The sequence below is a fragment of the Urocampus carinirostris genome, chromosome 17 (assembly GCF_059441175.1).
Source record: "Urocampus carinirostris isolate Australia breed hairy pipefish chromosome 17, RoL_Ucar_1.0, whole genome shotgun sequence".
Taxonomy (NCBI): domain Eukaryota; kingdom Metazoa; phylum Chordata; class Actinopteri; order Syngnathiformes; family Syngnathidae; genus Urocampus; species Urocampus carinirostris.
In genome coordinates this window covers 9,707,421-9,734,737 of record NC_142365.1, presented here as the reverse complement: position 1 = coordinate 9,734,737, position 27,317 = coordinate 9,707,421, and the positions used below count along the sequence as shown (strand labels likewise).

Sequence of the window (27,317 nt, the reverse complement as noted above, 5' to 3'; positions counted from 1 at the left end):
GGCCTATATATGTTTTCACCCAGTCGCCTAATGTGCTAATCACTGCACTTAGAAAAAACATGAATTAATGGGGTATTTTTTTCTCATGTACAACATTTCATTTGTGTCAAGTTTTCAAATGGTTTTGAGTATACAGTAGTGATAATAAAATTATTTTACATGCACAATAAAGGTATTTTTAGATTAATTACAAATGTAGAATACAGTTGTCTTTTTTGCCATTGATTACTCAAGGTAGTGTGCATTATTTACAAAAAAATGAGACGTGGCACTGCAGAGTAGAGATGTAATAAAATACTTGAAAAATAAAATAAAATGAACATCATGATAGACGGGCATTTCAGATTTAATTTCCACCTATGTTCTGGTCCAAGGCTTTCGCTCTGAAAATGCTGGTCTACTAGTGATCCCAAGAGCCAAGAAGAGAACCGCAGGTTCGAGAGCGTTCTCCATTCGGGCCCCAATGCTCTTCCCCCTGAGATGTGAACTGTTTACATCTAGGCTTAGGACATTCTTCTATTCTCTAGGTTATGATTGACCTATATTTCCTGTTAACAACATCTGTGTATTATTTGTTATTGCAACATCCATTGCAGCCTAGTCATACTAACAGGGGGATTACATCAGGTTTCTTCATTTTCCTCATGTTGAGGTTTTTGAGTTTTTCCTTGCCTTCGTGTAGGTTGTAGATCAGGGGATGGTGTAATAAGTGTAGTTTGCATTAGTATGTGTTCTGTGCAGCCCTTTGAGACTGTCCCTTCTCAAGGTTTCTTCATTTACCTCATGTTAAGGTTTTTGAGTTTTTCCTTGCCCTCATGTAGGTTTTAGATCAGGGGATGATGTCATAATAGTCTGTAGTGTGCAATAGTCTGTGTTCTGTGCAGCCCTTTGAGACTCCTTGTGATTAAGGGTTATACGAATAAACATGACTTGACTTTTATACAAGGATTGCGCAAAAATGAGATTAAATCAAATGCAAAAAACAATCTTCCATCAATGGGAAAGATATTTTGGCAGTTTTATGTGTTTGTTCAGTATTTGATTTTTTTCCAACAACCAACTAAATGTGTTTTTTTTTGTTTTGTTTAAAATAACCTTCCGAATATACTTTTTGACTTTGTTCAAGACAAAAAACGTTTTTCTTTCAACATCCTCTTCAACAACTCATCATACAAAACCATCTAAATAATGTGTTTTCTTCAAACACAACCTACGCAAATTTTGTTGTAAAATAAACCTTAAAAATCGTTAAATTTGGTTTAAGCCAGCCTTACAAATTTGGTTAGTTTGTTCCACAACTACCCCCAATTTTTATCATTTTCATGTACAGAATCAAATTATTTTCTATCAAACAAACCGTGTTATTTCGGCGCCTTGCATGGCCGCTATTGATGTGTGAGTGTGTATGTGTGGGTGTGAATGGGTAAGTGTGAAGCACATTGTAAAGCGCTTTGGGAGGTCTTCATTGAATTGAAAAGCGCTATAGAAATGCAGACCATTTAATCCACAGAAAAAAACGAGGTCTTCTTTTTAATCCACCACTTCAAAAACCCGCTACTCTTATAGTGTTACCAATATTAAGAACCTTACCTAGTTTGCTATGCCATTTATTAGCTAATTACGAAACACATGAAGAAAGAAATCAAGTAATATTATTTTTGTACAGACGCTGCCCTACTTACGAATGAGATGGTTCATAAGTTGAATTGGTTCTTAAGTTGCTTCAGTGCTATATTTTGTATGGTCTGTGAAGCCCTTTGAGACTCCTTGTGATTAAGGGCTATACAAATAAACATGACTTGACTATTTTACATGCGTACAAAAGTATTATTATTCCGACAGACATGGACATCTGAGTCCAGTGTCGTCAGTTACTCACAACAGCAGTCGTTTTTTCATGGTTCTGTTCCGCTGTATAGCATGAATGATCATAAGGATCTGGGTGTCACTCTTACTTCAAACCTAAAGTTTATCATGCATATCGCCAAAATTACCAACAAAGCCAATAACATAGCATCAAACATTTATAGACATTTTTACAACAAGAACCCAGCATTCGTAGTTCAAATGTTTTGCGTTTATGTTAGACCCGGGTTAGAATATAATAGCGTTGTGTGGAACCCTTACTTACTCAAAGACATTAACCTACTGGAAGGAGTTCAACGTCGGTATACGAAGCGGATACCTGGGATGCACAACTTGTCATATCCAGAAAGACTACAAAGACTGAACTTGGGACTTTTTGGAGCTCCGCAGAATTCGATTTGATTTAATTTTTGTGTTCAAAGTACTACATGGAATGATCGATGTGCCCTTTGATCATTATTTTTAGTTCTGTCGTGTTCATGGTTTAGAATAGAATAGAATAGAATATACCTGCCAGCTTGCCAACAATGACAATAAAGGTATATTCTAGTGGCAAGCTGATGACCATTTACGTGGTCACAGATATAAGTTACAGGTGCCTAGACCTACCAGCAACTTGCATGGAAACTATTTCTTTCAGGATACCAAAAATTTGGATTTTTTTGCCTGACCGGGTTGTTAGTGCAAATTCGGTGCAAACTTTTAAGCAAAGGTTGGCAGAAATAGATTTTTCAAATTTGGCCATGGTCACTCAGCATTAGTTTTGTGTCAATGTTTTGATTAATGTATCTAACAATACTTTCAATAAACATTTCATTTCAAACATTTCATTTCATTTCAATCAATGGAAGCAAAATAGTGGGAATTGTCAACACTCCTAGTGTTACATTCGAAAATGAAACGGACACGTCATGCAATGTTCTCACACGTCAAGCCTACAAGGTGTCAACATAGGCGCTTGCGAAGCAAGCTTAAATATATTCAGAAATAGTTTCCTACGCCATAGTTGTCGTCAAAATTCACAAGATCTGCATTAATTCCATTTGGACCAAAATCCAACACACAGACCTGATCCGTAGCGCACGTCGTGCGAATGAAGTCTCACGTTGTGTTTAACGTTTAAAAGTTTGAGCACAGAACCACAAGTGACAAACGTCAACTCCGAGCCGAGCGAACTTCGCAAGAAAATCGCCCAAAAGACTGTAAGACAAGCAAAAACGCGAGGAAATAACGTTCGCTTGAGCGACTCCATTATTTTTTGCCACCAATTTCCTTCTTGCTGACGTTCTTCTTCGTCCCTTTTGATTTAGTGGCGGCACGCAAGCGACGTCCTTAGTACGTAGCGTCATCTGCTGTACAGAAATGGAACACTCTTGTCCTGATAGTCAACTCATGTTTATTTGTGACGCGCTTAATCCCAAGGAGTCTCAAAGGGCTGCATAGACCACAGACCATTGAAAACTCCATATTATTATGGCACCATCCCCTGATCTAAAACCTACGTGAGGGCAAGGACAATTTCAAAACCTTAACATGAGGAAAATCAAGAAACCTTGAGAAGGGACCGCATATGAGGTAAGGGACACCCTGAACTGGTTGTGTGTTTACAAGGGTAGAAAAAACAATTTTACTCGGGGGCTACTTGGGGGCAGACTAGGAGAGAGAGAGAGAGAGAGAGAGAGAGAGAGAGAGAGAGAGAGAGAGAGTGAGAGGAAGAGAGAGAAATAAATGAAGAAAGAAAAAGAGTGAGAGAAAGAGAGCTTTAAAGAGAGAGTGAGAGGAAGAGAGAAAGAGGGAACACAAAAAAGTAAGAGAGAACAGATTTGAGAGAGAATAGAGAGATAGGAGAAAAAGAGATAGAAAGACAGAGGGGAGAGAAAGAGACAAAGCGATAGGAGAGAAAAAGAGAGAAAGTAAGAGAGAGAGAGGAAGAGAAAGAAAGAAATAAAGAAAGAGAGTGAGAGAAAGAGAGATTTAAAAAGAGAGTGAGAGGAAGAGAGAAGAGAGAGATAGGAGAAAAAGAGACAGAAAGAGAGAGGGGAGAGAAAGAGACAAACAGATAGGAGACAAAAGAGGAAGAAAGAGATAGAGGAGAGAAAAAGAGAGAGAGGAAGAGAAAGAAAGAAATAAAGAAAGCAAGAGTGTGAGAGAAACAGAGATTTAAAGAGAGAGCGAGAGGAAGAGAGAAAGAGGGAACACAAGAAAGTAAGAGAGAACAGATTTGAGAGAGAAGAGAGGGATAGGAGAAAAAGAGAAAGAAAGAGAGAGGGAAGAAAAAGAGACAAAGAGAGAGGAGGGGAAAAGAAAGAAATAGAGAGAGGAGAGAAAAAGAGAGAAAGGAAAACAGAGAGAGGGGAAGAAAGAAATAAAGAAAGAAAAAGTGAGAGAAAGACAGATTCAAAGAGAGAGCGGGAGGAAGAGAGAAAGAGGGAACACAATAAAGTAAGAGAGAACAGATTTAAGAGAGAAGAGAGAGATAGGAGAAAAAGAGATAGAAAAGGAGAGGGGAGAAAAAGAGAAAGAAAGAGAGAGAGGAGAGAAGAAGAGAAAGAAAGAGAGGAGAGAAAAGAGAGAAAGAAAGAGAGAGGGGGAAAAGGAGAAAGAAAGAAAGAAAGAGAGAAAAGAGAGAAAGAAAGAGAGAGGGTTGAAAAATAGAAAGAGAGAAAGTACTGAAGAAAGAAAGAGAGAGAAATAAAGCAGTAGAAAAAGAGAACGAACGAACAAACGAACGAAGGTGAAAGAAAAAAATGGTAAATGGTCTGCATTGATATAGCGCTTTTCAAGTCAATGAAGACCTTCCAAAGCGCTTTACAACGTGCTTCACACTTACCCATTCACACACACACTCACACACCAATAGGTGCCAAGCAAACATGCAAGGCGCCGACCTGAAAGAAAGAAAGGAAGAAAGAAAGAAAGAAAGAAACGAAGAAGAAGAGGAAAAAGATCACGACCGAAGCACCAGAACAACATGAAGGTACAGTCCGCATTGGGGTACACAACATCCCTAACCTCTGTTTTGCTGATGATATTGCCGGACTGGCAGGAGACGAACAGGAACTCAGAGATCTGGTCAATCGCCTGGACGAAGACAAACCCCAACAATCCCCAAGGTATCACCACAAACATCACCATTAACCAAACTTAAATATCTTCAAGCTGTTATATAAGAGCGAAGCGAAGAGGCAGCGCGGCTTGGCCTCCAAGTGAGTTGTACGAAAACCAAGTTCATGTACGTCAGTGATGGACCAGATCCACCTCCCACCCAAATTGGTAATGACATCGTAGAGCCTGTCAAGAGCTTTGTGTATCTGGGGTCCATGGTGACAGACAATGGGGACCTAAAACCAGAGATTCTCTGCAGAAGAGCCCTGGCAGCAGTCTCTCTGGAAACCACTCTGGCGGCACCAGACCATCGCACGCAAGACGAAGCTCCGCATTTACAACCTCGCCGTACTCTCTATCCTGCTTTATGGCTCAGAAACATGGCCCCTGAACGACACCCTGGCCACAAGAATCGACGGTTTTGATAGCAGGGCTCTCAGAACCATCGAGAACATCAGGTGGCCCCAGCGAGTCTCCAATGAAAACCTCAGAGGCCGCACGTGCCAGCCCTGAGCATCTTCCTTGGTCGCACAACGCCGCACCCGCTGGTTTGGCCATGTCCTTCGTCTACCACCAGACCATCCGACACGAGCCATTCTCCAGTTTGAGCCAAAGGCCACAGGCTGGAGGCGACCACGAGGGAAACCCCGCACTCGATGGCTCGACGTCGTTGGGGGTGACCTCCAACAACACGGAGTTGCTGTAGAGGATGCAGAACAGCTGGCACAAGACCGCCAGCATTGGAAAAACCTGGTTCATCTGGTCGGCTCAACGCAGAGGTACGGGACCCCCCGACCTTCGCTGAAGCAATAATCAATCAATCAATCAATGTCATATAAGAAGAGGGGTCAGAACCAGAAATCATAACCAGGGTAGCTTAAAGCACAGTCCCACTTGCCAGACTTAAACCCATTTGGGGGGTTACAATCAAAGATTAGACTCATGCAAGCACTGGTGATTTCCATCTTCTACGCTTGAGAGATATGGAGTCTTACAGCAAAGCTGGAGAAGAAAATCCAGGTCATGGAGATGCAATACTACAGGAAACTTCTAGGCATCAGCTACATAGCCAATGTGACAAATGGGACGGTGCACAACACCATCAGAAGGCATTTTGGACCCTATAAAGCAGGGTTGTCAAACTCATTTTAACTCAGGGGCCACGCGATAGAACAAACATTCTATCGGGGGCCAGACTAGTCGATTAAAGAGAAAGAAAAAGAGAGATAAAGAAATAAGAGAAAGAGGGAGGGAAAAGGAGAGAGGGCGGGACAAAGAAAGAAAAAGAGAGAGAGGGAGAGAGCGTGAGAAACAACAGATAAAAAGTCGTGAGAGAGGGGGAAAAGAAAGGGAGAGGAAGAAAGAAATCCAAAGAGAAATAGAAAGACAGAAGGAGAGAAAAGAGAAAAGAAAGTGCGAAGGGTATGAAGGGAGAAAGAGAAAAGAGAGAAAAGGAAAAAAGGAAGTTAGAGCAAATGAAGTTAAAAAAGACAGAGAGAGAGAAAGAGACAAAGAGCAACAAAGGAGGAGAAAAAGAGACACAGAGAGTAAAAGAGACAGAGCGGGAGAAAAGGGGTGGAAAAGAAAGAGAGAGAGAGAGAGAGAGAGAGAGAGAGAAATAAATACAAGTACAGTCTCTTTGTGAGAGGCACCTGGCTTTGGCAACATCAAGTTAATATATTTCAACCTGCAGCTTGTTTTTGTCTTGCGCTTCTCCGAGTGTTGCCTCACGGGCCGGATTCAATCCCTTAGCGGGCTTGATCTGGTCCGCGAGCCGCCTGTTTGACACCTGTGCTATAAAACTTCACTGGTATTATCAGGACTGACCTAGATCATTCCCCAGGGTATAGTCCCAGGGGGCAGGAGCCTGGATGAGAGGAAGACATACCTGTCAACCTGTACGTTTTTGCCGTAGAAAGTACGTTTATGATGCATTTTAAGACGTGTACGACGTACAAGAAAATCTGTACGGGAAAACGCAAATTTGTCAATGATGGGTACCACCGACTATCACGAAATGGCAAATCAGTCAAGTCAAACCAGTTCGCCGCGGTAGCCTCTATCTCGGTATCGTTTTTTTCCTTGCAAACGAAGCGAGCGGTTTGATGCTACTGTGCGCATGCGTCTGCCGCCTGGGGATTTCCCATCATGCATCGTTCCGATCACACGTGAACAAAGCGAAAGTAGAGCAGTAGGCCTACATTACAACTTAGTTTTGAATTTTCTTTGGATACAATCATCAAGTCGCAATGGCCTAACCTGAACTAAAACGCCGTAAGTCATTCTGATCTGAAAACAACAGGCGGGGTTGATTGAGTAAATTTGAAATTCATGTGGTCTTAAAAAACATCGGATTTAATATGGTAGTGGTGTAGTGAAAGGAAGTCCGTCTCTTTTTAGAGAAGCGGCTTTTTCGGCTCAACTCATTAAAGAGAGCCGGCTCTAAAACGGCTCACTTGCTTTGATGCATTATTTTACAAATTATTGTGTTGTATAAAGAAGTTAAGAAAATAAAGGAAGTTTAAAAAGAGGAAAGCGAAAAAAGACAGGTTTGTGGTTATCATTTTAATCAGTATATTACCAATGTTAGGAATTAAATATTACAAAATGTATCGTTCACCAAATTGTTCGAATTACTTATCTGACTCTATTAACCAAACACAACTTACATTCGCCTAACAATGTATGCTCGTTACTTTATGGAAAAAATAACAAGAGACCGGCATTTCAAAGCAGGGGCAGATTTAATTTCTTAAATAATAAACTAAGTGAATTCAATCGAATTAGCCGAATTATTGTCGCTCGAGGCTTCATCGAGCCTCCTTTTTCGATTGTCCCCCGATCATCTGAAGTTCCTCAGCCCACGTCTTTTCACAAGCTGGCATGCCGGCTCCTCCTCCCATGGACGTGCTGACTCCTCCCATGGGCGTGCCGACTCCTCCCATGGGCGCGCCAGGTGCCAGCTTCACCACTTCCTCGTCGAAGGGCGTCGCAATGTTTGTCCTTGTGCGTCTGGCCTTCTCCCGTCAGCACTCACAGGAATTCTGTTATCAAAATATATCTGATGCATTCCAGACAGTCTAACCGTCTAATGTACCTTGAAGAAAACAGTCAGTGAATCTCTCTACTGCATCAAACTGAGTACATGTACTTACTTTGTAGTTAATTTTATAATATCCTTTATAAAATGTACAAAATCCTTCACCGATGCAGAAAATGAAATCATAATTTGAATAAGAAAATGCATTATTCTACTTAATTATATTTGCATGTATTTTTCCTTCTACAATGAACCTCATTCATGTCGAGCAACTCAGGATCTCACAACAAAATGTTCATTAACAATATATATGATATAACGAAACACATGTACAATATAACATGTTAAACTACATAAATAAACACGTTTGAAAAAAATATGGTGTTAGATTATTTTGTATTTTGTAAGGGAAAATACGACAGTTTGTAAGGGCATGGAGCCCTGGAGCTTAACAGGTATGGGAAGATCGAAAACGAACTGGGCCGACAACATCAAGGAATGGACAGGTGCAAGCATTGGAGAAAAATGTCCAGAGTTGCGTCTACAATGGTGCCTCAGATAGTCAGGCGGTTATGGAATCCGTGAACGATGAATTTAACGTTAGAGTCAACCAGGAGGAGGCGACAGTCTAAAAAAATAAAGACGCCGGAACTCAATTTTCCCATCCCGGAAGTTGTCACGCAGTCCGCCATATTTCTTCAAAACGCACACAAAACCCGAATAAATTCCTTCCACTTTTACGTTAACATTCACCTCTGCGAAACGCCCGCGTAAGTTACTATTGCCTTTTTGTCGTTATGGTAAAACCCGCAAGCGAACCGTCGATTTTGGTGTTGTTGCCGCACGCCAAATTGTGCTTGTTGTTGTGCTTGGTGCTAATGCTAATGCTAACTTATCCAAGCGCGTTGTGGGTGGTATTTTCTTCTCGGAGGCCTCCTTTCTACCTCCATTTTTTTCTTGTTTTTGTTTTCCTGTGTCGTTTTTGTACAATTATTCTCCCAACTCAAACGTGGATATTGTCCCCCTCAAACATGCATATAGGTGCTAGTCAACTCACCCATACTAGCACGCTAACTCCAAGGGTCATTTTTTTAAATTGGGTGAAATGTTCTGCGTTACTTGGTTGAAATCCGACTAACGTTTTTGTGCACAAGCTGTTATGATTTAAATTAATGTGCAAAAGTAATATATTATGATCACGTCAGTCTAAAGTTGCTCACTTGTTATTGATGCTGTGCGCACTGCGTCATCGCGTGCCAGAAGATGTAATACCTGTTTTAAATTCAAGATTTTACGCATTCAGTTTATAATAACGCACTATCCCGTATCTGTCAATGTATGTCTGCTGCGCTTGTAAAACAAATGGGAATAGGACCTGCAGTCATGTCGGACTTCATTGAGAGCGAGGCAGAGGAGTCCGAGGAGGAGTTTGAAGAGAAAGACCTGAAGCCCAAGAAAACGCAGAGGTTCTTGGAGGATGACGGTGAGTCGCCAAACTCTTTGACTGTCATGTGCAGAGAACTCATACAAGATATTCCAAAAGATGAGGAGGAAGAAGAGAATACAGAGGACCAAGACGAGCGGGGCAACTTGCGCGGGCTCATCGATGATGGTGATGAAGAGGAAGAAGATGACGCTGATGCCAGGAATCAGAAAAGCGCGAGCGGAGATGAAAGTGACTCTGAGGAGGAAGTACGGCACCGCCGCAATAAACGACGTGAGTTTGTTTCGCAAAAGTGAAGGTTTGGGGTGGGAAAAACCTGTTTTGAGCTTTTGGTTACCCTTTTCTCATAGATTACGACCTGGATGAGGCTGATCTCGACCTCATTGAGGAAAACTTGGGCGTCAAAGTCAAAAGAAGGGTAAGTTTCTTTTTAAGTGTATTTGGGGCAGATTTGAATTCCATTAACACTCTTTGTGATTATAAAAGGCGTTCTATTCTATTGTACGAGTTTGGCTTCTCATTTTGAACTGGCAGAAAACTCAACTCTGTTGAATTTTTTTCTTAACAGAAGAAGAAATATGACCGTGTGAAAACACTGGATGATGACGACGACGATGATGAGAAGGACTTGATCGCCGATGAGATCTTTCACGGCGATGGAGATGGCGAACTTGAGGAGGGCGAAACTGTCCACGAGCCTCTCCAACAGGCGGACGATGAAGAGGAAGGAGAGGATGAGGAATCTGGTAAAGTCCAAGTGTTTGATTCTGAAGACTTAACACTCTCCATCTGTCTGCACATTCGAGTCTTGTTCTGTCCATAAATCCGGCCCTAAAACCTTTTAACTGGTTCACCCATGAAATACTTTACATCAGGGGTCCTGAACCTAATTGACCCAAAGAGTCATAAAAGCAATATATATATATATATATCGGTATTTTTTTCCCTTTAGATCCACACCATATATTTTAAGGCAAATTTCAAAACCTGCTCTAGAAAGAGTTAATTCTTAAGTGCATTATATTACTTTCACTTTTGATAATTTGATACACATTTAGAAAATAATGATAATACTGTCCCATATCAATATAAACATACTTCTTACATTCTGTCTCCCTCCTACAGTTATTTAAGAGTGTTGAGGCTCATTTTGTAATTTTGTTCTGAATAATGGTTTCAAAACATGGTCTAGCTAAGTTATTTTGTAAAAATGTCACAAAATACTGCAAACAAGCAGTATTTACCTTCAGCGCGGGTGGCACACGGCGAGAGTAAGGAGTGCGTGTGCATAACTCCGCCGATCGCTAGCGCACACTCAATCAAATTGCTCTGGGTGTTTTGCGGGTGTTTTGGGGTGCTTACAGTTTTTTCTTTGGGTTTTCATCATACATTGGACATACATTGTTTGATGAGCTTCCATACAAAAGATTCCTTAGCGTGTTTACAGTTTGTTCCGTGGGTTTTCATCCTAGACTGGACATACCTTGTTTAATGAACTTCCATACAAAGGATTCTTTACTTATGTACAGCCCAAAAAAGTGTCTGTTGGTGTGATACCCTGACTGTAAACTGTAGTTCAAACGAGGGCTGTAGAATTTTGGGAAAAAAACGTAGTTCGATTCTTCAGACCAGTATTGCAATTTCTATGCGATTTTCGATTTTAAAAGAAAGGTGCGTTTATTTGTGAGTACCTAATCATAGTGAGCAGTGTTTCCCATAGAATTTTGTGAGAACCCCGTGGGTGGACATTATAGGGCAGGGGTCTTTAACACGAAGGCTGAGGCCAATTGTCACCCGCAGGGTGATTGTTTGGCGCCCCCACAGTGATATGAAAGTTTAAAAAGACAGTTGTGTTATTTAGCGCCTCCTAGTGGTAGAAGAAAATAATTGATTAAAAAGAATATTGATTTAAAAAATAATTCAAAATACATGAACTATGATATGAACGTGCATTTATTTTACATAACATGAGCTAATTGTCAGCCATCTTGTTGCTAAGGGTAAATAAAAACCTCAAAAAAGGCTGGGCAAGAAAATGGGAGGTTAAATAGTGCATTTTGTATTGTTTGTATTCCTCCTTGCACTCTTTTTGGTTGCACTACACAATACAGCAACATGTCGTGGAGAGCAGTGGTGAGATGAAACCATGTTTATCATCCAATCAACAATACATAGATATGTTAATAAACCAATTAATCCCAAATAGGGAATGAGAGGACAAAAACCCCGTTAGTGAAAACATCTGCGCGTTTGCTCTATTACATAGCGCCATGCTTGTTAGCCAAACACTCCATCAATCAAATAGCAAACTATAGATCCTTGGGGGGAAACCGCAGCGTCTTATTACACAATCCCACTACGTCGCTATATCAATTAGATTTCTGTTGATCGTGCAGCCCTTGTTCAAACTGTGTCTTCTATATACTAGGCCGAACAAATTATAATCTGAGTGTTGCTTCGGCTTCATGTGTACTAAAATTGCTGCGCACATACTAAAATTGAAACAACACAGGCAAAAATTTGCACAAGCTAAATTTTATCTTTGAGCCAGATTTACTCATGAAAAGAGCAATTCGTTCCCGACCCCTTCTTCACACGATTTTTTTTTTGTGTGTTAAAAAGAAAAACAAGGTAATTGTATTGAAGTTGAAGCAACATTAAAAAAGGTTTCCATAAACATTGAAAATACTATTAAAGGACTATGACCCAGTCTTGATTCAAGTATTTGTTGTTAAAATCTAACATACTTCCTTTGTACATACTTCCACAGATATTGATGACTTTATTGTGGATGATGATGGGCAACCCATCACAAAGAAAAGAGGCAAAAAATTCTCAGGATACACCGACGCGTGAGTGTTTTTTAAAAAAAAATGTTATTACCTCTGTTCTGGAAATCAATTACTCAAATAAATGGTTGATTACCTCTTGCTCACCTTCCCACAGAGCCCTCCAAGAAGCACAGGAGATCTTTGGCGGCGATTTTGACTTTGCGGAATTTGACACTGAGGCGTATGACCAAGGTGAGGAGGAGGAAGAGGACCAGGATGAGGAGGGCTGGGACCGCCCCAAGAAACAGACCAAGAGGCGACAGGGCCGCAAGAGTATTTTCGAGCTGTACGAGCCCAGTGAGCTGGAAAGTAGTCACATGACTGACCAGGACAACGAGATACGCTCAACTGACATGCCTGAGCGCTTTCAGGTAGATGCTGCCTTTTTTCTTTTTCAAGGATTTACTGACAGTAAATAGTTTTCAAAATTGTAAACATGTGAAAAAGGCTTTAGGATTTAGTCGTTATCATTATAGCTGTTTGCAATATAGTTAGTTTTTTTCCCTCAAAAAAGACTGAACAAATCTATATGTTTGGCCTTTATTTGAACAAGCATGTGGCAAATTCTTTTTGTGTGTTGCAGCTGCGATCCATCCCCGTCAAACCGGCCGAAGACGAGGAACTTGAAGAGGAAGCGGAGTGGATTTTCAGACATGGCTTCTCCACACTCACCATCTCCATTCAGGTTTGTGACGCCCTTCTCGCCAAAGCCGCCTTTGCACAGTCTCTCAAGGTTAGCATGTTTTCCTGCAGGAGAGCGCAGATTATCTGGAGCGCGGAACGTCCACCAACTTCAGCCGCCAAGGCCCCAGCACTATTGCCAAAATCAAAGAAGCACTCAACTTCATGAGGAATCAACAGTTTGAGGTTTGTTTGGAGTCACTGGCTCTTTTTTAGCACCAATAACACATATTTAATGTTTTTGCCTGTACGTTGATTCCTTTTTGTCATTTGGTTTGCATGAACTACAGCTTTAATGCATGCATAAGCTTCATGTCCAGCTTAGCTAACCATAATGTTAATTGTATCGATACGAACATTTACAATCTTGATGATAGGAACATAAGACAATTCGACATCTAGTTCTCATTTTCACCAATTGAGGCAGAGCTATTGCTATTGAGGTCAATGCCACCCCTATTTTGAAATATGGTGTAGCTGTTTTATGACCTATAACTATTTTCTTGTTCTTTCAGGTTCCATTTATAGCATTCTACAGAAAAGAATATGTGGAACCAGAACTGAACATCAATGACTTGTGGAAGGTGTGGCAGTGGGACGAAAAGGTATCTTAGATACTTAAAAAAAAAACATTTCAGGTCCCGTTCTAATCAAAAGTGAGACTGACAAAAGTCTGCTTTGAACATGAGATTCATGGGGGTGTTTTCTCTCATCAGTGGACTCAGTTGAAGACCCGCAAGCAGAACCTTACTCGACTCTTTCAGAAGATGCAATCCTACCAGTTTGAGCAGATCTCTTCTGACCCCGACAAACCTTTGGCTGATGGGATACGTCCGCTAGACACAGCTGACATGGAGAGGTGCGTGTACTTGAACCTGTACTTCTCTTGATGTAGATTGTAAGCGCTTATGTTTGTGTTGGTGCCACAGGTTGAAAGATGTTCAGTCACTGGAAGAGCTTGGTGACGTATACAACCACTTTCTGCTCTACTATGGCCGAGACATTCCAAAGATGCAGAACGCAGCCAAGGGCAGCAAAAAGAGGCTCAGAAAAATTAAGGAAGTCAATGAAGACGGTAAGGTGGGGTTTTTTTTTTTAAGGAGGGTGTGGTACATTCCCGTTACTCACAATCTGTAACTGTAGGAGAGGAGGAAGAAGTAGAAGTTGAAGAGGAAGAAGAGCAAAAGGGTCCAGACCTCAAGCTGGCGTCCCGCCGAGACATGTACAGCATCTGTCAGAGCGTGGGACTAGGTTTGTCCACCTATTTACTTAATCCTTTTTTTAATGGCTTCCCCCCAATCAAGCTTTAATGTCCTACCTTTACGGTCGCAGATGGTCTCGCAAAAAAGTTTGGCCTTACACCCGAGCAGTTTGGTGAGAATTTGAGAGACAGCTACCAGCGGCACGAGACTGAGCAGTTCCCCGCAGAACCTGTGGAGTTGGCCAAAGACTACGTGTGTAGCCAGTTTCCAAACCCAGAGGACGTCCTGGAGGGTGCGGGCTACATGGTGGCCATGCAGATTGCCCGCGAGCCTCTGGTCCGACACGTTCTTCGCCAGACCTTCCAGGAGAGGGCTAAGATCAATATCAAGCCCACCAAGAAGGGCAAAAAGGTCAAGCATGCTCACTCACTCGCACTGTTGGAAGATCAGGCCAGCGCTCATGGGTTTTGATGTTCACCCTTGCAGGAAGTGGACGAGGCTCACTTTGCTTACTCCTTCAAGTACTTGAAAAACAAGGCAGTCAAGGAGCTGAACGGAGATCAGTTCCTGAAGATGTGCTTGGCTGAGGACGAGGGACTGCTGTCCATTGACATCAGCATTGACTTAATTGGCGTCAAAGGGTAAATGAAGGACGAGCCCGAGTTCCTCAAGGCAACATGATCCCCAAAGCATTTGTGTTTTGCTTCTCTCTTCAGATACGCAGGCGACCAGACCTACTTTGACGAGATCAAGCAATTCTACTACCGAGACGAGTTCAGCCATCAAGTGCAAGAGTGGAACAGGCAGCGAACAGCAGCCATTGCAAGGTCCCTCAAACAGTTCCTTTACCCTCAGATGGCCAAAGAGCTCAAGAGCAAGCTCATCGCTGAAGCCAAAGAAAGCATTATACGGGTAGGCTGAACTCTGAACCATGGATCTTCTGATCTATTGGCCACTGATATCAGAGAAAGCTCCACACACCCACTTTGTATTTTTAGTAAAGGAAAAGATGTTCCTGGCACGTCCAACGACTTACTTTTTCCCCACAGTCATGCTGCCGTCGTCTGTACAACTGGTTAAAGGTGTCACCGTACAGGCCGGACCAGCAGCTTGAGGAAGATGACGACCTGATGGACGAGAGTCAGGGCAAGGGCATCAGGGTCCTAGGGGTAGCCTATGCGCCCAGCAGGTAAACGCAACATCCACATGTCAATGTCTGTTTGAACTTGAATTACTTAAACATGGAACCCCACTTAATCCAAGATCTTGGGTTCCATGAAAACCTATCATGTGGAGATGATATTCAGACAACATAGTTCAAAATGTTATCCTATAAACAAACACTTCTCAATGATGATGGAGCGATAATGGGAAACTTGCTTTTCCTTTGACAGAGATACACCTGTCTTCTGCGCGTTGATTAATGGCGAAGGCGAGGTGGTAGACTTCCTGCGCCTACCCTACTTCATGAAGAGGAGGAATGCCTTCAGGGAAGACGAGCGAGAGAAGAAGGTGTGCATATAGCGAGTGCAGAAATGAACATAAGCATCTTAGCCTTACTCACTAGCTTTGTCAACTTCAGGCTAACGACATTGAAAACTTAAAGAAGTTTTTGTCCAGCAAGAAGCCTCACGTGGTCGCTGTTGCTGGGGAAAGTCGGTAAGATCTTAAACCCCCTTTGTCCTCTGACTGGACTTTAAAACCTCACGGATTCTCGCTAAAGGGAACCGATTTAACTCATTATTGTACCACTGCAAATAAAAATATTACATTTCATCAGATGATGAATGCCTCGCTTAAAATAATTGTGACCGTGTCATGTGCAGAGACGCTCAGATGATCATCGAGGACATCAAGAGGACAATTGCCGAGCTGGAGCAAGAATCGTCTCTACCGTCTGTTGGCGTGGAGCTGGTTGACAATGAGCTGGCCACGCTCTATATGAACAGCAAGAAATCTGAGGTATAGCTACTGCCCCGTGCCATCTTGGGAATTTTCAGCTTGACTTGTTACTGTGGTCCTTGCAGACGGACTTTCGGGATTACCCACCCTTGCTGCGTCAGGCTTTGTCAATTGCCAGGAAGATCCAAGATCCTCTAGTGGAATTTGCGCAGGTCTGCAGCTCCGACGAAGACATCCTGTGTCTCAAGCTGCACACCCTGCAGGTGAGGCACAGGCATTTGAAGTTGTCCAAGTGGCTTACTCTTCAGACAAGATTTGACAAACGTATTTGATTTTTTTTTCTGAAGCATAGATTTTCATAAGAAGTCTGAATATTTGATGTGATTTGGGTCGATATTTCATGTGATGGAACAGTCTTTGCAATCCACTGGGTTTTAGGAACATGTGGTAAAGGAAGATCTGCTCTCGGCCCTCTATTGCGAGTTCATCAATCGGGTCAACGAGGTTGGCGTGGATGTCAACCGGGCCATCGCTCATCCTCACACTCAAAGTCTGGTCCAGTATGTGTGCGGTCTCGGCCCCAGGAAGGGCTCTCATCTGCTCAAGGTTTGTATGGGTTTCCTCTGCCTCCTACTGCCTCTTTCAGGGCTGATTAGTGACCCCTGCTTTAAACAGATCCTGAAGCAGAACAACACACGCCTGGAGAACAGAACCCAGTTGGTCACTATGTGTCACATGGGTCCAAAGGTTTTCATCAACTGCGCCGGGTTCATAAAGATTGACACGGCGTCACTTGGGGACAGGTCTGTGTGTTCGTCACGTAATCACACCAATACGAACTTCTGCAGGACTTCTCTCCTTTTCGCTCTATAGTACCGACTCCTACATTGAGGTCCTGGATGGTTCTCGCGTGCATCCCGAGACATACGAGTGGGCACGCAAGATGGCCGTGGACGCGTTGGAGTATGACGAATCCGCTGAAGACGCCAATCCGGCAGGTGCACTGGAAGAGATCTTGGAGAACCCTGAGCGCCTCAAAGACCTTGACTTGGATGCTTTTGCCGAGGAGTTAGAGAGACAGGTGGGCGTGTACTTCCTAACCAGCGGGAACTCCCGGCCGCAGTGCGTCTTCTCATACTTTGTCTTCCTCAGGGTTACGGTAACAAGGGCATCACGCTGTATGACATCAGAGCTGAGCTGAGCTGCAGATACAAAGACCTCCGAGTTCCCTATAGAGTCCCCAACACAGAGGAGGTCTTTAACCTGCTCACCAAGGAGACACCTGAAACATTTTACATAGGTGAGAGGTGGCAAAATCACATCTGTCTTAACTATTTCAGAAATTAACATCCTTTTCATCTAAATAATACATCTGTATTCCAGACTGATCTAGTTAATTGTGATCAAATTATTGTCAACAGTGAATTTCAAATTGGGCTCTTTGCTCGGTTATAAATACAGACGCCTTTTTTTTCTCCATGCTGCTCATTCAACACAATTTTAAAACTACGAGGCCCCATCACGTTACCATTTTTTTGTGACCCAGGTAAGCTGATCACCAGTGTGGTGACTGGCATCGCTCACCGGCGCCCCCAGGGGGAGAGCTATGACCAGGCCATACGAAATGACGCGACAGGTCTTTGGCAGTGCCCCTTTTGCCAACAGGACAATTTCCCTGAACTTAGCGAGGTAACAAACAGCATTTCTCTTTGACTACTAGGAAAAACCGTGAATTGCTTCTGTCCTGATGTCACTTCCAATCTATAGGTATGGAACCACTTTGACAGTGGTTCCTGTCCAGGTCAGGCCATTGGGGTGCGGACCAGACTGGACAACGGCGTGCAAGGATTTATTCCCACTAAGTTCCTGAGCGACAAATCGGTGAAGCATCCTGAGGAAAGGGTCAAGGTAGAATGAATTTTGTTTCTGCCTGTTTTACCATCACAGACCTCTCAAAGACATCTCTTCCCTAATGCAGGTTGGAATGACAGTTCACTGTCGTATTATGAAGATCGATATTGAGAAGTTCAGCGTGGACCTTACATGTCGCACCTCCGACTTGATGGACAAGGGCAACGAGTGGAAGCTTCCCAAGGACACCTACTACGACTTTGACAACGAATCTGAAGACCACAAGATGGATGAGGAGCTTAAGAAAAAGCAGCAGCGCACACGTCAGTTGGTAGAAGATCCTTGGCTCTTTGCTATCCAGGCTGAGGCGACTAACTCTCCTGCGTCCTCTCCGCAGCCTACATCAAGCGCGTCATCGCTCACCCCAACTTCCACAACATCAGCTTCAACCAAGCCGAGAAGATGATGGAGACACTGGACCAAGGAGACCTGATCATCAGGCCCAGCAGCAAGGGGGAGAACCACCTCACTGTCACTTGGAAGGTAAAGAGAAGAAAGTAACTCAGTGCGTATCCAGATTTTTAAAAAAAAAAATCTCGTTTTTGTCAGGTGGCTGATGGCATCTACCAGCATGTAGATGTGAGAGAAGAAGGCAAAGAAAACGCCTTCAGCTTAGGGCACACGCTCTGGATTAACAATGAGGTACACATGTCCACTTTTTTATCCAGTCTAGATTGCGCAACAGGCCAAAGAAAGCTTTCTGTGCTAGAATTTCAGAAATCTTGTTTTCGTTTCTAAATGACTTTACTTTTTGCCCTCATACTTGCATCACTTAGCATCAAGTGAATGAGCATTGACTTTCAGGGTTAAAATGTTACATTCAACCTTACTGGTGTACTTCTAATTTAATTTTTTTTTCACACCCCTTCTTTACCCAGTGTGCCCTGAATGAATGGGTTGCCAATATTTTGTTATTTTCATGATGAACTACTGGACTGTTGCAGGAGTTTGAAGACCTCGATGAAATCACAGCGCGCTTTATTCAGCCCATGGCGTCATTTGCCCGCGACCTGCTGAGCCACAAATACTTTCAAGAATGTAACGGTGGTAGCAAGGAGGCAAGATCCAATTTCATCCATTCTGATCAGATTTTCTCATTCCCCCTGCGACTCAGCGGGAAATTTATGACCTTGTAATCAAAAGCTCTTGTTTTGTTGACACTAGAAAATGGAGGAGCTACTCATCCGGACCAAAAGGGAAAAGCCAACCTTCATTCCGTACTTTGTATCTGCATGTAAAGCCTTGCCTGGAAAGTTTCTCTTGGGGTATCAACCTCGAGGAAAGCCACGGTCGGTAACCATCTAGAGTCTAGATTCTAGTTTAAATGTCGCTCAGTGAATTAAAGTATCTTAGACGTTTGTTTTGAACTTGCAGTGTTGAGTACGTTACTATCACCCCGGACGGCTTCAGATACCGATCGCAGATCTTTCCCTCGGTCAACGGCTTGTTCCGCTGGTTCAAGGATCACTACCAGGAGCCTGTACCAGGTAATGGAAAGATCAACAAACGAAAATTGTTTTATCCGCAGAACAAATTTATTTCACCTTAATTTAGACACCTAAGGCATTTGAGACAAGAATAACTTCAAAGTGTCCAAACACGGAGTCATTATCGACAACACAAACATGAGACATAATTTTACAGAGTACTTCAACTTAAGATTTTCTATGCAAAAAAAAAAAAACCTTGCGTATATTGGACGTAAATTAATTCTTAAGGTTTGTTTTGCTGTCGATGTTAATGTAGTGCCTACATTTGGATTGTCCCACTTCCTTTGCCAATTATGTAGTTGATCCTTAATTATAGGGACAAACTGTCCCCCTGACACTTGGGTGATGAAAAACACACAGATTCAGTATGGAGCAGAGGTCTTGAACGTTGTGCCTGCGGGCACTAGGTACCCCCCTAAAAACACCAGAGTAGCCTGCAGAGTGTTTCTGAAAAGGGCTCACCAATGATGTGTCATTGTTATTTTCTAGGGAATTGGATTTCTAATTGGCATGTTTAAGTGGTTGACTGAGCTTATTTTACCCTACTTCTAATAACTACAACCTGGTAATAACATTTTAACAACATAATAATAACGTAACTTATTTTTGAATTGTATATTTAACTGCTTGCTGTAGTAGTTTTCTTCTTGGAAAATTTAGGTGACTCCAGATATTAAAGCATTTTGATCAGTTAAAAATGCAGAAAAGGTAATTAATAATATTATACCAGTTGTCCCCAAACTACAGACCATGGCCGGATATGGCCCGCCTCCATATTCGGTCCAGGCTCCTGAAAGAGTGAGGAACCCACCCACTGTTATTTGGTTATTATTCATTTCATAAATATTGTTACAAATTATTTTCTGGCTTATGTTGTCACAGAAGGGAAAAGTTGAATGGCCCTGACAGAAAAAGTTTAGGGACCCTTGGATTATACGGTCAATCAGCTGAGTTGTATCATCATGCTCACAACACATTTTGCTTGTTAAGGCATCACGCCCACCAACAGCAGCAGCACCCGAACACGCACGCCCGCCTCCCTCAACGCCACGCCTGCCAATATCAACATCGCCGGTGAGTGTCGTCTCTGTCTTCACTAGGGCTGCACAATTAACCAAAATCAAATTGATATTATGATGGGATGTAGTGTGATTTTGTAATCGCAAGACACTGCGTTTTTTTCAAGGATTCATAGTTCTATGTTTGCGAGTGATCAATGTTTGGCCAACCAGAATTGTCACAGTTTGGGTTTTAGCCACGCTGGCCAATTAGGCAAGTTTTAACGGCACTAGACAATAAAGGCTTGTGTGAGTAGACAGAAACCATAATGAAGTTCACCAGAAAAGGACGCTGTTTTCTTAAGGTCAAAGCGTGTTGATATGATTAAGTACTCACCAAAAAAAAACTAGCACAGAAAATGCACTTTTATTTCAAAATCGCATCGAAGTTGCAATATTGGTCCTAAAAATCGTAATTGTTTTTTGTTTTTCCCCCAAACTCGTGCAGCCCTAGTCCTTGCCTTTTGAGTCTCACTTTGTAGCCATCACTTTAACTCTCGCTTCTCTGCAGACCTGACGCGAGCTGTTAATGCGCTCCCGCGAAACATGACCTCGCAGATGTTCAATGCCATTGCCGCCGTCACGGGCCAGGGTCAAAACCAGAACCCCAACACCACGCCGGCACACTGGGGATCCAGCCAGTACGGCTACGGAGGCAGCACAGGCGGCGGTGGCAGTTCTTCAGCCTATCATGTCAGTAGGCCACACGAGCAATAAGCAGGGTTTGTTTTGTTTTTTCATCACTATGTCGACTGATGTGTGCTCTTCTTGCTCTTTTCCCCTGTAAAGGTTTTTGCCACGCCCCAGCAGCCAATGGCGACGCCCATGATGACGCCGAGCTACTCTTATACGACACCCAGCCAGCAAGCATTGGGCACACCGCAGTACCCGGGGTCCACCCCTCAATCCTCGCACGCGCACCTTAACCACCACGCCGGCCATCACGGTCACCCGTCAAGTACACCGACCTCAACAGTCTCGTCATCACGAGGCCGGACGCCTCAGCAGCAACAGCCGAAGTGAGTCACAACTGAGAATTTTTTTGATAGAAAGATAACGTAAGCCGCACCCTAAAATAGTCGGTTTTCATATATTATCTCATACATACAGGGTTCATTCAGGTGCTTGAAATTCTTGAAAAAAAATATTTTAATGTTGTGTCTTGAAGGTTTGAAAACTGCTTGAATTTTGGGTGAAGCGCTTGAAATTGGTCTTTGTTTGTTGGTATCCTGGGTAGACTGGCTGCCGACTGCATGTTTTTGGTCGGCCAGACTCCCGATTATCCGACAATCAATCCCGGTTAGCCCCCTTTAGGAGCCAGGTAGCCTGCCTTGTCCCGACTGGGTTACCTCCAGGTTAGCTCTGTGTGTTGTTTTTGCCAGTTCGCCCCATTTTGGCTGCTCGCCATTTGTTGTACCACTGTGGCACCCACCTGCGACGCAACGCCCAGGCATGCGCCACAAAAACGACCAAAACTTGGCTTAAAATACTGTTAAGGCCTTAAGACACACCAAACAGTTGTTCTAGGACACTGAAGTTCCCTAGTGGATCGTCCGATGGATTTTCGGGGGCTCTGCTGAAAAGCAGTCCAAACTTGTTCTATAACATCTTCTGAAGTTGAGGGTGTTTCGTTCTTTAATTTGGGCATCAACGCTCATCTGTTACGAATTTACCATGCCACCTCACTATGGACTCCCTTTCCTGTGGCTTCTTTTCTTAATTTCCTGCAAAATGCACGTTGAATAACAGTCCATGATTCAGTTTTCTCAAATTCAAGCACAGAAAAGGCCTTTTTTGGCTGAGTGAACGCCAGTAATTGGCCTGAAAAGGGAAAATAAATCAACACCCTTACAAAAACTTGATGTAATTAGTTTTAAAAAAAAGGTACAACTTTTATCTTAATAGCATTCATAGTTAGGGAAATATGGGTCTTCAAATATTCTCAAGACTTTTGGAACTGCCTGTACATTGTCACGTTTGCTTTTTCACACCAAGAGTGTCCACCAGGTGATGCTAAATGTCTCCTCTCTCCTAGGCCAAGCAGCAGCGGAGGAACCAGTGGCTCCACGGCAGCAGTGGACTGGGGCAAGATGGCCGAGCAGTGGCTGAAAGAGAAGGAGGCCGAAGGGCGTAAGAAGGCTCAGAGGATGACCCCTCGTCCTTCGCCTAGCCCCATGATCGAGAGCACGCCCATGTCCATCGCCGGAGATGCCACGCCCCTGCTGGACGAAATGGACCGGTAGGACGCCTGGTGTAGCGTCCGTTTGCCGCCTCAAGCGCCCCCCTCCCCTACAATGCTCTACCGTGACCTACTTTGTACTGCCGCCAAGGCGACTCCGCACAGTGTTCCCTGCGTGTACACAAGGGACCGAGGGCGGGTCATCCAACATTTACGCCGTTTTTAGTTGGTTCCGCGGCGTTGGGCTAGAAGGGAAACGCCCACCCTCCGGGGCCACACCCACCAGGAGAGTGAACCTTTGCATGGAACCAATAAAGACAATTTCTTTTTTAACCTGTTGGAATCTTAAAAGCCTCCACTTTGCACCTCTTTGACGTACGCATGGCCTTAAAATCCAGTAAGCGTCAATGAGAAGTGTGCAGAATCCTCCGGCGGACAATCCTTCCATTTTTTTGTCCAGCTGTGATGTCACGCCAGTCATGAGATGCCAGATAAGTCACATCCGAAGCACATGACGTGTGCCGGGGAGTCAACAAGCCACACGGGAATGCACTGGGACAATTTTTTTTTTTTTTTAATTTACACGACAACACCGCAGTTTGCGCCAGTTAACACCAGTGTTGGGACTCACGTATTCCAAAGGAACACGTTCCTACGTTTTGCCAGTACTGTTAGGCTTTACTAGTAAAATATTAAATCTCAAATGCCATTACAATATGCTGACGCTCAAAAAAACATCAGTTATCACAAGCAAGTTCATATATACCTTCAAAGTGCACCGGATTAGTTACAGTGGCGCTGTCTCAAGCAGAGAATGCGAGGAAACTTGAGTTTTTCGTCATGAAGAATCTCTCATCTAAGCCGTATTTCTAACTATGAAGCAAAATACTGAAAAAGAAGGTCAGTTTATCCGAGCATATTTGGAAGTGTGTCTAATTTTGGGCAGCACGTCGAGATGGTACTTGGCTTATACAGAAACGGGAAATCAATGGGAAAAACGTGAGCACAGAATTCACATTAAAACAGCTGAACTTTTGGTATTTTTATTTGTAAAATCACTTTTGCGATACACTACGCCTGGTCGAAAAAAGAAAACATCATGGGCAGGACTTAGAAATGAAAAAGTTAATCTCTGAGTCGTCCGAAGCCGATATGGATATGGGGTGTCTCAGCTGAGTGTTAGTTTGCAACCTCTCAAATTTCTACAAGCCAGCCAAAGAAATATGAATGCTTAACCCCTTCCACAGGTTGGTGCACACATTTTCTTATATTTCTATAATCACGTGGCGGTTCTAAATTGTTTTAGGAGGTTGGCTTCAATGCGAGTAGATACGGTAATTTGAAACTAGATAGCTGCTTTCAGAGTAACACACTACTTTTGGGTGTCAGTAATTTGGGGCCGTAATGTAATTACTTTATAAATGGAGTACCTAGTAACAGTAAGTAATGCGCCCAACACTGGTTAATACATGGCGACGTCAGCAGCAGTCTGGTTTCTTCTTGGGTGTCTGGTTCTCATCTTTGCGGTTGTTTGTGATCTCTAACGAGACAAACAATGTCATTAAAAACACATCGGGTCATTGAGGGAGTGCGATGCCACTCACTGATGACGTCAGTCCTCGTTGAGCCCTTCTCTAACTCGGCCAGGACGTTCGCCTCGAAGGTCAAGGAGGCAACACGCAGGAAAAACTCATTGACGCCATCCCCTGTAGCCGACATATTATCGATTGATGTCATGTTTACCATGAAAACCGCTTCATACCGCACCCGTCTTGGCCGACACCGCCCAATACTCTGCCCGGATCTCCTCCGACATTCTCACGGCTTCCTCTTCAACCTGAGCCAGTTGCTCACTAGACTGGAAACAAAAAGGAACATTTAAATGTGTTTTTCTCCAATCTTTGGTCCATCTTCACCCACGCTGAGGTCCTTCTTGGTGCCCACAAGGAAGAGTAGAACACTGGAGGGGTCGTTCTCCTTCATGGCGTCCTGCAGCCACTCTCTGCAAGCATATCTCGTTTTCAAGACTGCCCAAACACGGAGGTTCGCGGAATGTGAATTTTGAGGAGCGTATCACCTGGCGTGCGCGAGGGAACCTTCTCTGCTCAAGTCGAATACCACGATGATGGCTGCCGGAGCGAAATGAAAATGAAAATATTGGATTCGAAAAGGCGAACGGGACTCACCTTGAGCGCCTCTGTAATACGTCGAGGCGATGCACTTGAAGCGCTCCTGACCGGCCGTGTCCCACCTGCAACAAATGGAGCTACCAGTCCCTCAAAATCCTTTTTGGAGGTGATAAAAACTCTGTACTCACAGCTGCAGGCTAAAGGGGACGCCAAGCACCTCGAAGCGTTCCATGTCGAAGTCCACGCCGATGGTAGCTTTGTAGTTCTTGTTGAAAGCTTGCTTGCAGAACCTTTGAAGAATTACTCTGTGTCAATATTTAGTACTTGTGTTCAGGAAAACTTTAAAAACTTGATTTTATTAAGCGTAGGTCCCGGACTACAGAGCACACCGTATTAAAAGCCACTCAGTAATTGTAGGGAAGAAACTCAACTTTGTAAAAATGAGTTCAGATTTAAAAAAAAAAAAAAAAAATAGCGGGGAAATGTCTAGTACAGAAAAGTACCACATGGTGCTGCGATTGAGATACACGTTTGTGTACTGTTCGAAGCTGTCAATCAATTGGCGCAGCAGTCGATGTGAATTACGTTGGCATTAGCATATCCATCCATTATCTGCACCACTTATCCTCAGTAGGGTCGCGGGGGGTGTTGGAGCCCATCCCAGCTATCTTTCAGTGGGCAGGGACTGACAACTCACTCGCTCATTCACACCTAGGGACAATTTGGACCTGCCACTTAATCTGACATGCATGTCTTTGGAACGTGGGAGAAAGCTGGAGTGCCCAGGGGAAACCCACGCAAGCACAAGGAGAACATGCAAACTCCACACAGGAGGTTCGATCTCATGACCTCAGAACTGTGCCGCACACGTGCCAACTACTGCGCCGCCGTGCTGCCCCGGCATTAGCATATATATGGCAAAAAAAACTTACGTACATAAATGCTTAGAAGTACCGGTGTATTTTTCTATCAGGCTAAAAACTGACATCATATTAGTATGTTATCAGTCAGATAACCCGATAATAATTGTAAACCCCTCATTAGTAACTCATGTTGGCAAGTTTAATGATACTTTTAAACGTAGTAGTAGCAGCAACACTTTTACTCTCTATCCCTTGGTCTTGTGAGCAAGGGATGGGAGAGCTTAAGTGTACCGGCTGTCAGTACAGTACAGTGAGTTTGGTTTTTGAATGTTTTTGTCACACCTCTGTGTATATGTTAAGGCCAATTTATTTATTATTGACTGAATCATCGTTTGAGATGGACACCTACGGACTTACAGTATGTGTTACTTTTCTGTACTAGACATTTCCCTGCTCATTCTGCCTACATTGCATTCTTACTCCATAGGGACAGTAACTCGTTTATCCTTTCACGCGTGTTGCGAATCAGATGATGGGAGTCATTGTTACTCCCGCCGTTTACTCGCGCTCCGTTGAATTTTCTCACTTTGACATTCAGAGCCATGGGCAGAAATCACATTGTGTCATCATCCGCTGCGGGCCCTCGCAGTGCATTGTTTTAATGTAACATTTAGATTCCCTGGTCCACACCAGTTCTTAGCCAGCTTCGGGCACCCTTACGGGGTAACTTGCTAGGGATGCTTATTGTATTGTAGACTGCAAGAAGAAGAAAAAGTAGCGGCTCGTAGTCCGGAATGTACAGTTCTACATCATTTTGTGCGTCCGTTTGGTAGTTGGGTTCATGTCCGAACAGTATTGCATCATGGGAAAAGCATCCTACCTGCTGACCAGACATGTTTTCCCAACGGAGACGTCGCCCACCACGATGACTTTTCCGACGTTGAAGCTGTTTAAAAAAAATGGTGTAAAAACCCGACCGATGTGCAAAACACCCGCCGCGTTTGAACTCACCTGACTGCAGCTTCCTTTTGTGTCTCGCACACGGTTCGAACCCGAGGATGGAAAAAGTCTTTGGTCTGCAGAGCGGCTTGGGGACTGAAACACTGACGCAGACATCAAGACACGCCCACTTTTAAGCATCGCATTTTTTTTGTGTGCGCGTGGGGAAAAGTGCTGGAGTCGTGCATGAGTTTTATGATGTTGCCATGTTAATACAGTGTTGCGTTTTATTGAGTATCAGTGTGGTTTGTTTTTTTTGCTTTTTGTCACCTTGGGCAGGTGCGTTATGATCCTGTCGTTGTTGGCAGGAGGTAACATGACGAAGCTGCAGGAGATCCGGGCTATAGTCTAGATTTCCTACACAATTCCCCCTGTTAATTCGGCCTCACCCCACCCCGCGTTTCTTAAGCTCCAAAATATAGACGTTTATCCAAAAACGGGAATCGAAGAAAAGGAAAGTTTACCTGCTATTTGGCGGCCGTAACGCAGAAGAGGAAAAGTGGCGATAGCGCGGGGAAAGAAAGTCAAATGGGGAAAAGCTACACGGGGCAGCTGACGCCACATAATCAAGTCAGGAGACTTTCTTTTCAAATTCAATCAAGTTACGCAGGGTAAAC

General features: G+C 43.5%; 3 protein-coding genes across 5 annotated transcripts in view; 1 reads left to right on the top strand and 2 right to left on the bottom strand.

Annotated features, from left to right (window-relative positions):
* sdf2 (stromal cell-derived factor 2) overlaps nucleotides 1-3,181 on the bottom strand; it is a 9,307-nt gene extending 6,126 nt beyond the window's left edge. Inside the window, exon 1 of the mRNA XM_088321674.1 lies at nucleotides 2,935-3,181. Within this exon, the coding sequence (XP_088177800.1) occupies nucleotides 2,935-3,118 (184 nt within the window). The 5' untranslated portion in view covers nucleotides 3,119-3,181. The remainder of the gene's footprint in view (nucleotides 1-2,934) is intronic.
* supt6h (SPT6 homolog, histone chaperone and transcription elongation factor) lies at nucleotides 2,886-26,935 on the top strand. Of its 2 annotated transcripts, none has more exons than XM_088321671.1 (37): nucleotides 2,886-3,441; nucleotides 9,384-9,494; nucleotides 9,555-9,728; nucleotides 9,806-9,873; nucleotides 10,024-10,201; nucleotides 12,226-12,307; nucleotides 12,402-12,657; nucleotides 12,870-12,971; nucleotides 13,040-13,153; nucleotides 13,483-13,572; nucleotides 13,684-13,826; nucleotides 13,897-14,042; nucleotides 14,111-14,218; nucleotides 14,300-14,580; nucleotides 14,656-14,810; nucleotides 14,886-15,081; nucleotides 15,219-15,358; nucleotides 15,564-15,681; nucleotides 15,752-15,828; nucleotides 15,996-16,131; nucleotides 16,197-16,334; nucleotides 16,510-16,677; nucleotides 16,747-16,874; nucleotides 16,945-17,152; nucleotides 17,224-17,371; nucleotides 17,618-17,760; nucleotides 17,839-17,979; nucleotides 18,050-18,245; nucleotides 18,320-18,465; nucleotides 18,532-18,624; nucleotides 18,927-19,040; nucleotides 19,147-19,271; nucleotides 19,357-19,469; nucleotides 20,463-20,546; nucleotides 21,042-21,223; nucleotides 21,320-21,549; nucleotides 22,566-26,935. In XM_088321671.1, exons 2-37 carry the CDS (start codon nucleotides 9,395-9,397, stop codon nucleotides 22,771-22,773), a joined length of 5,229 nt encoding a protein of 1,742 aa, XP_088177797.1. In that variant the 5' UTR covers nucleotides 2,886-3,441; nucleotides 9,384-9,394; the 3' UTR covers nucleotides 22,774-26,935. The 2 variants fall into 2 exon arrangements, with proteins under 2 accessions (XP_088177797.1, XP_088177796.1); XM_088321670.1 differs by lacking the exon at nucleotides 2,886-3,441 and adding an exon at nucleotides 8,660-8,781.
* On the bottom strand, nucleotides 23,648-27,317 carry LOC148349170 (ras-related protein Rab-34-like). Of its 2 annotated transcripts, XM_088321673.1 has the most exons (10): nucleotides 26,971-27,314; nucleotides 26,713-26,804; nucleotides 26,582-26,647; nucleotides 25,027-25,128; nucleotides 24,896-24,960; nucleotides 24,787-24,838; nucleotides 24,630-24,711; nucleotides 24,477-24,567; nucleotides 24,314-24,415; nucleotides 23,648-24,249 (listed from the first exon to the last, which is right to left on the bottom strand). In XM_088321673.1, the coding sequence occupies exons 1-10, from the start codon at nucleotides 27,016-27,018 to the stop codon at nucleotides 24,188-24,190; spliced, it is 762 nt and encodes a 253-aa protein (XP_088177799.1). In that variant the 5' UTR covers nucleotides 27,019-27,314; the 3' UTR covers nucleotides 23,648-24,187. The 2 variants fall into 2 exon arrangements, with proteins under 2 accessions (XP_088177799.1, XP_088177798.1); XM_088321672.1 differs by having other exon boundaries at nucleotides 24,787-24,960; nucleotides 26,971-27,317.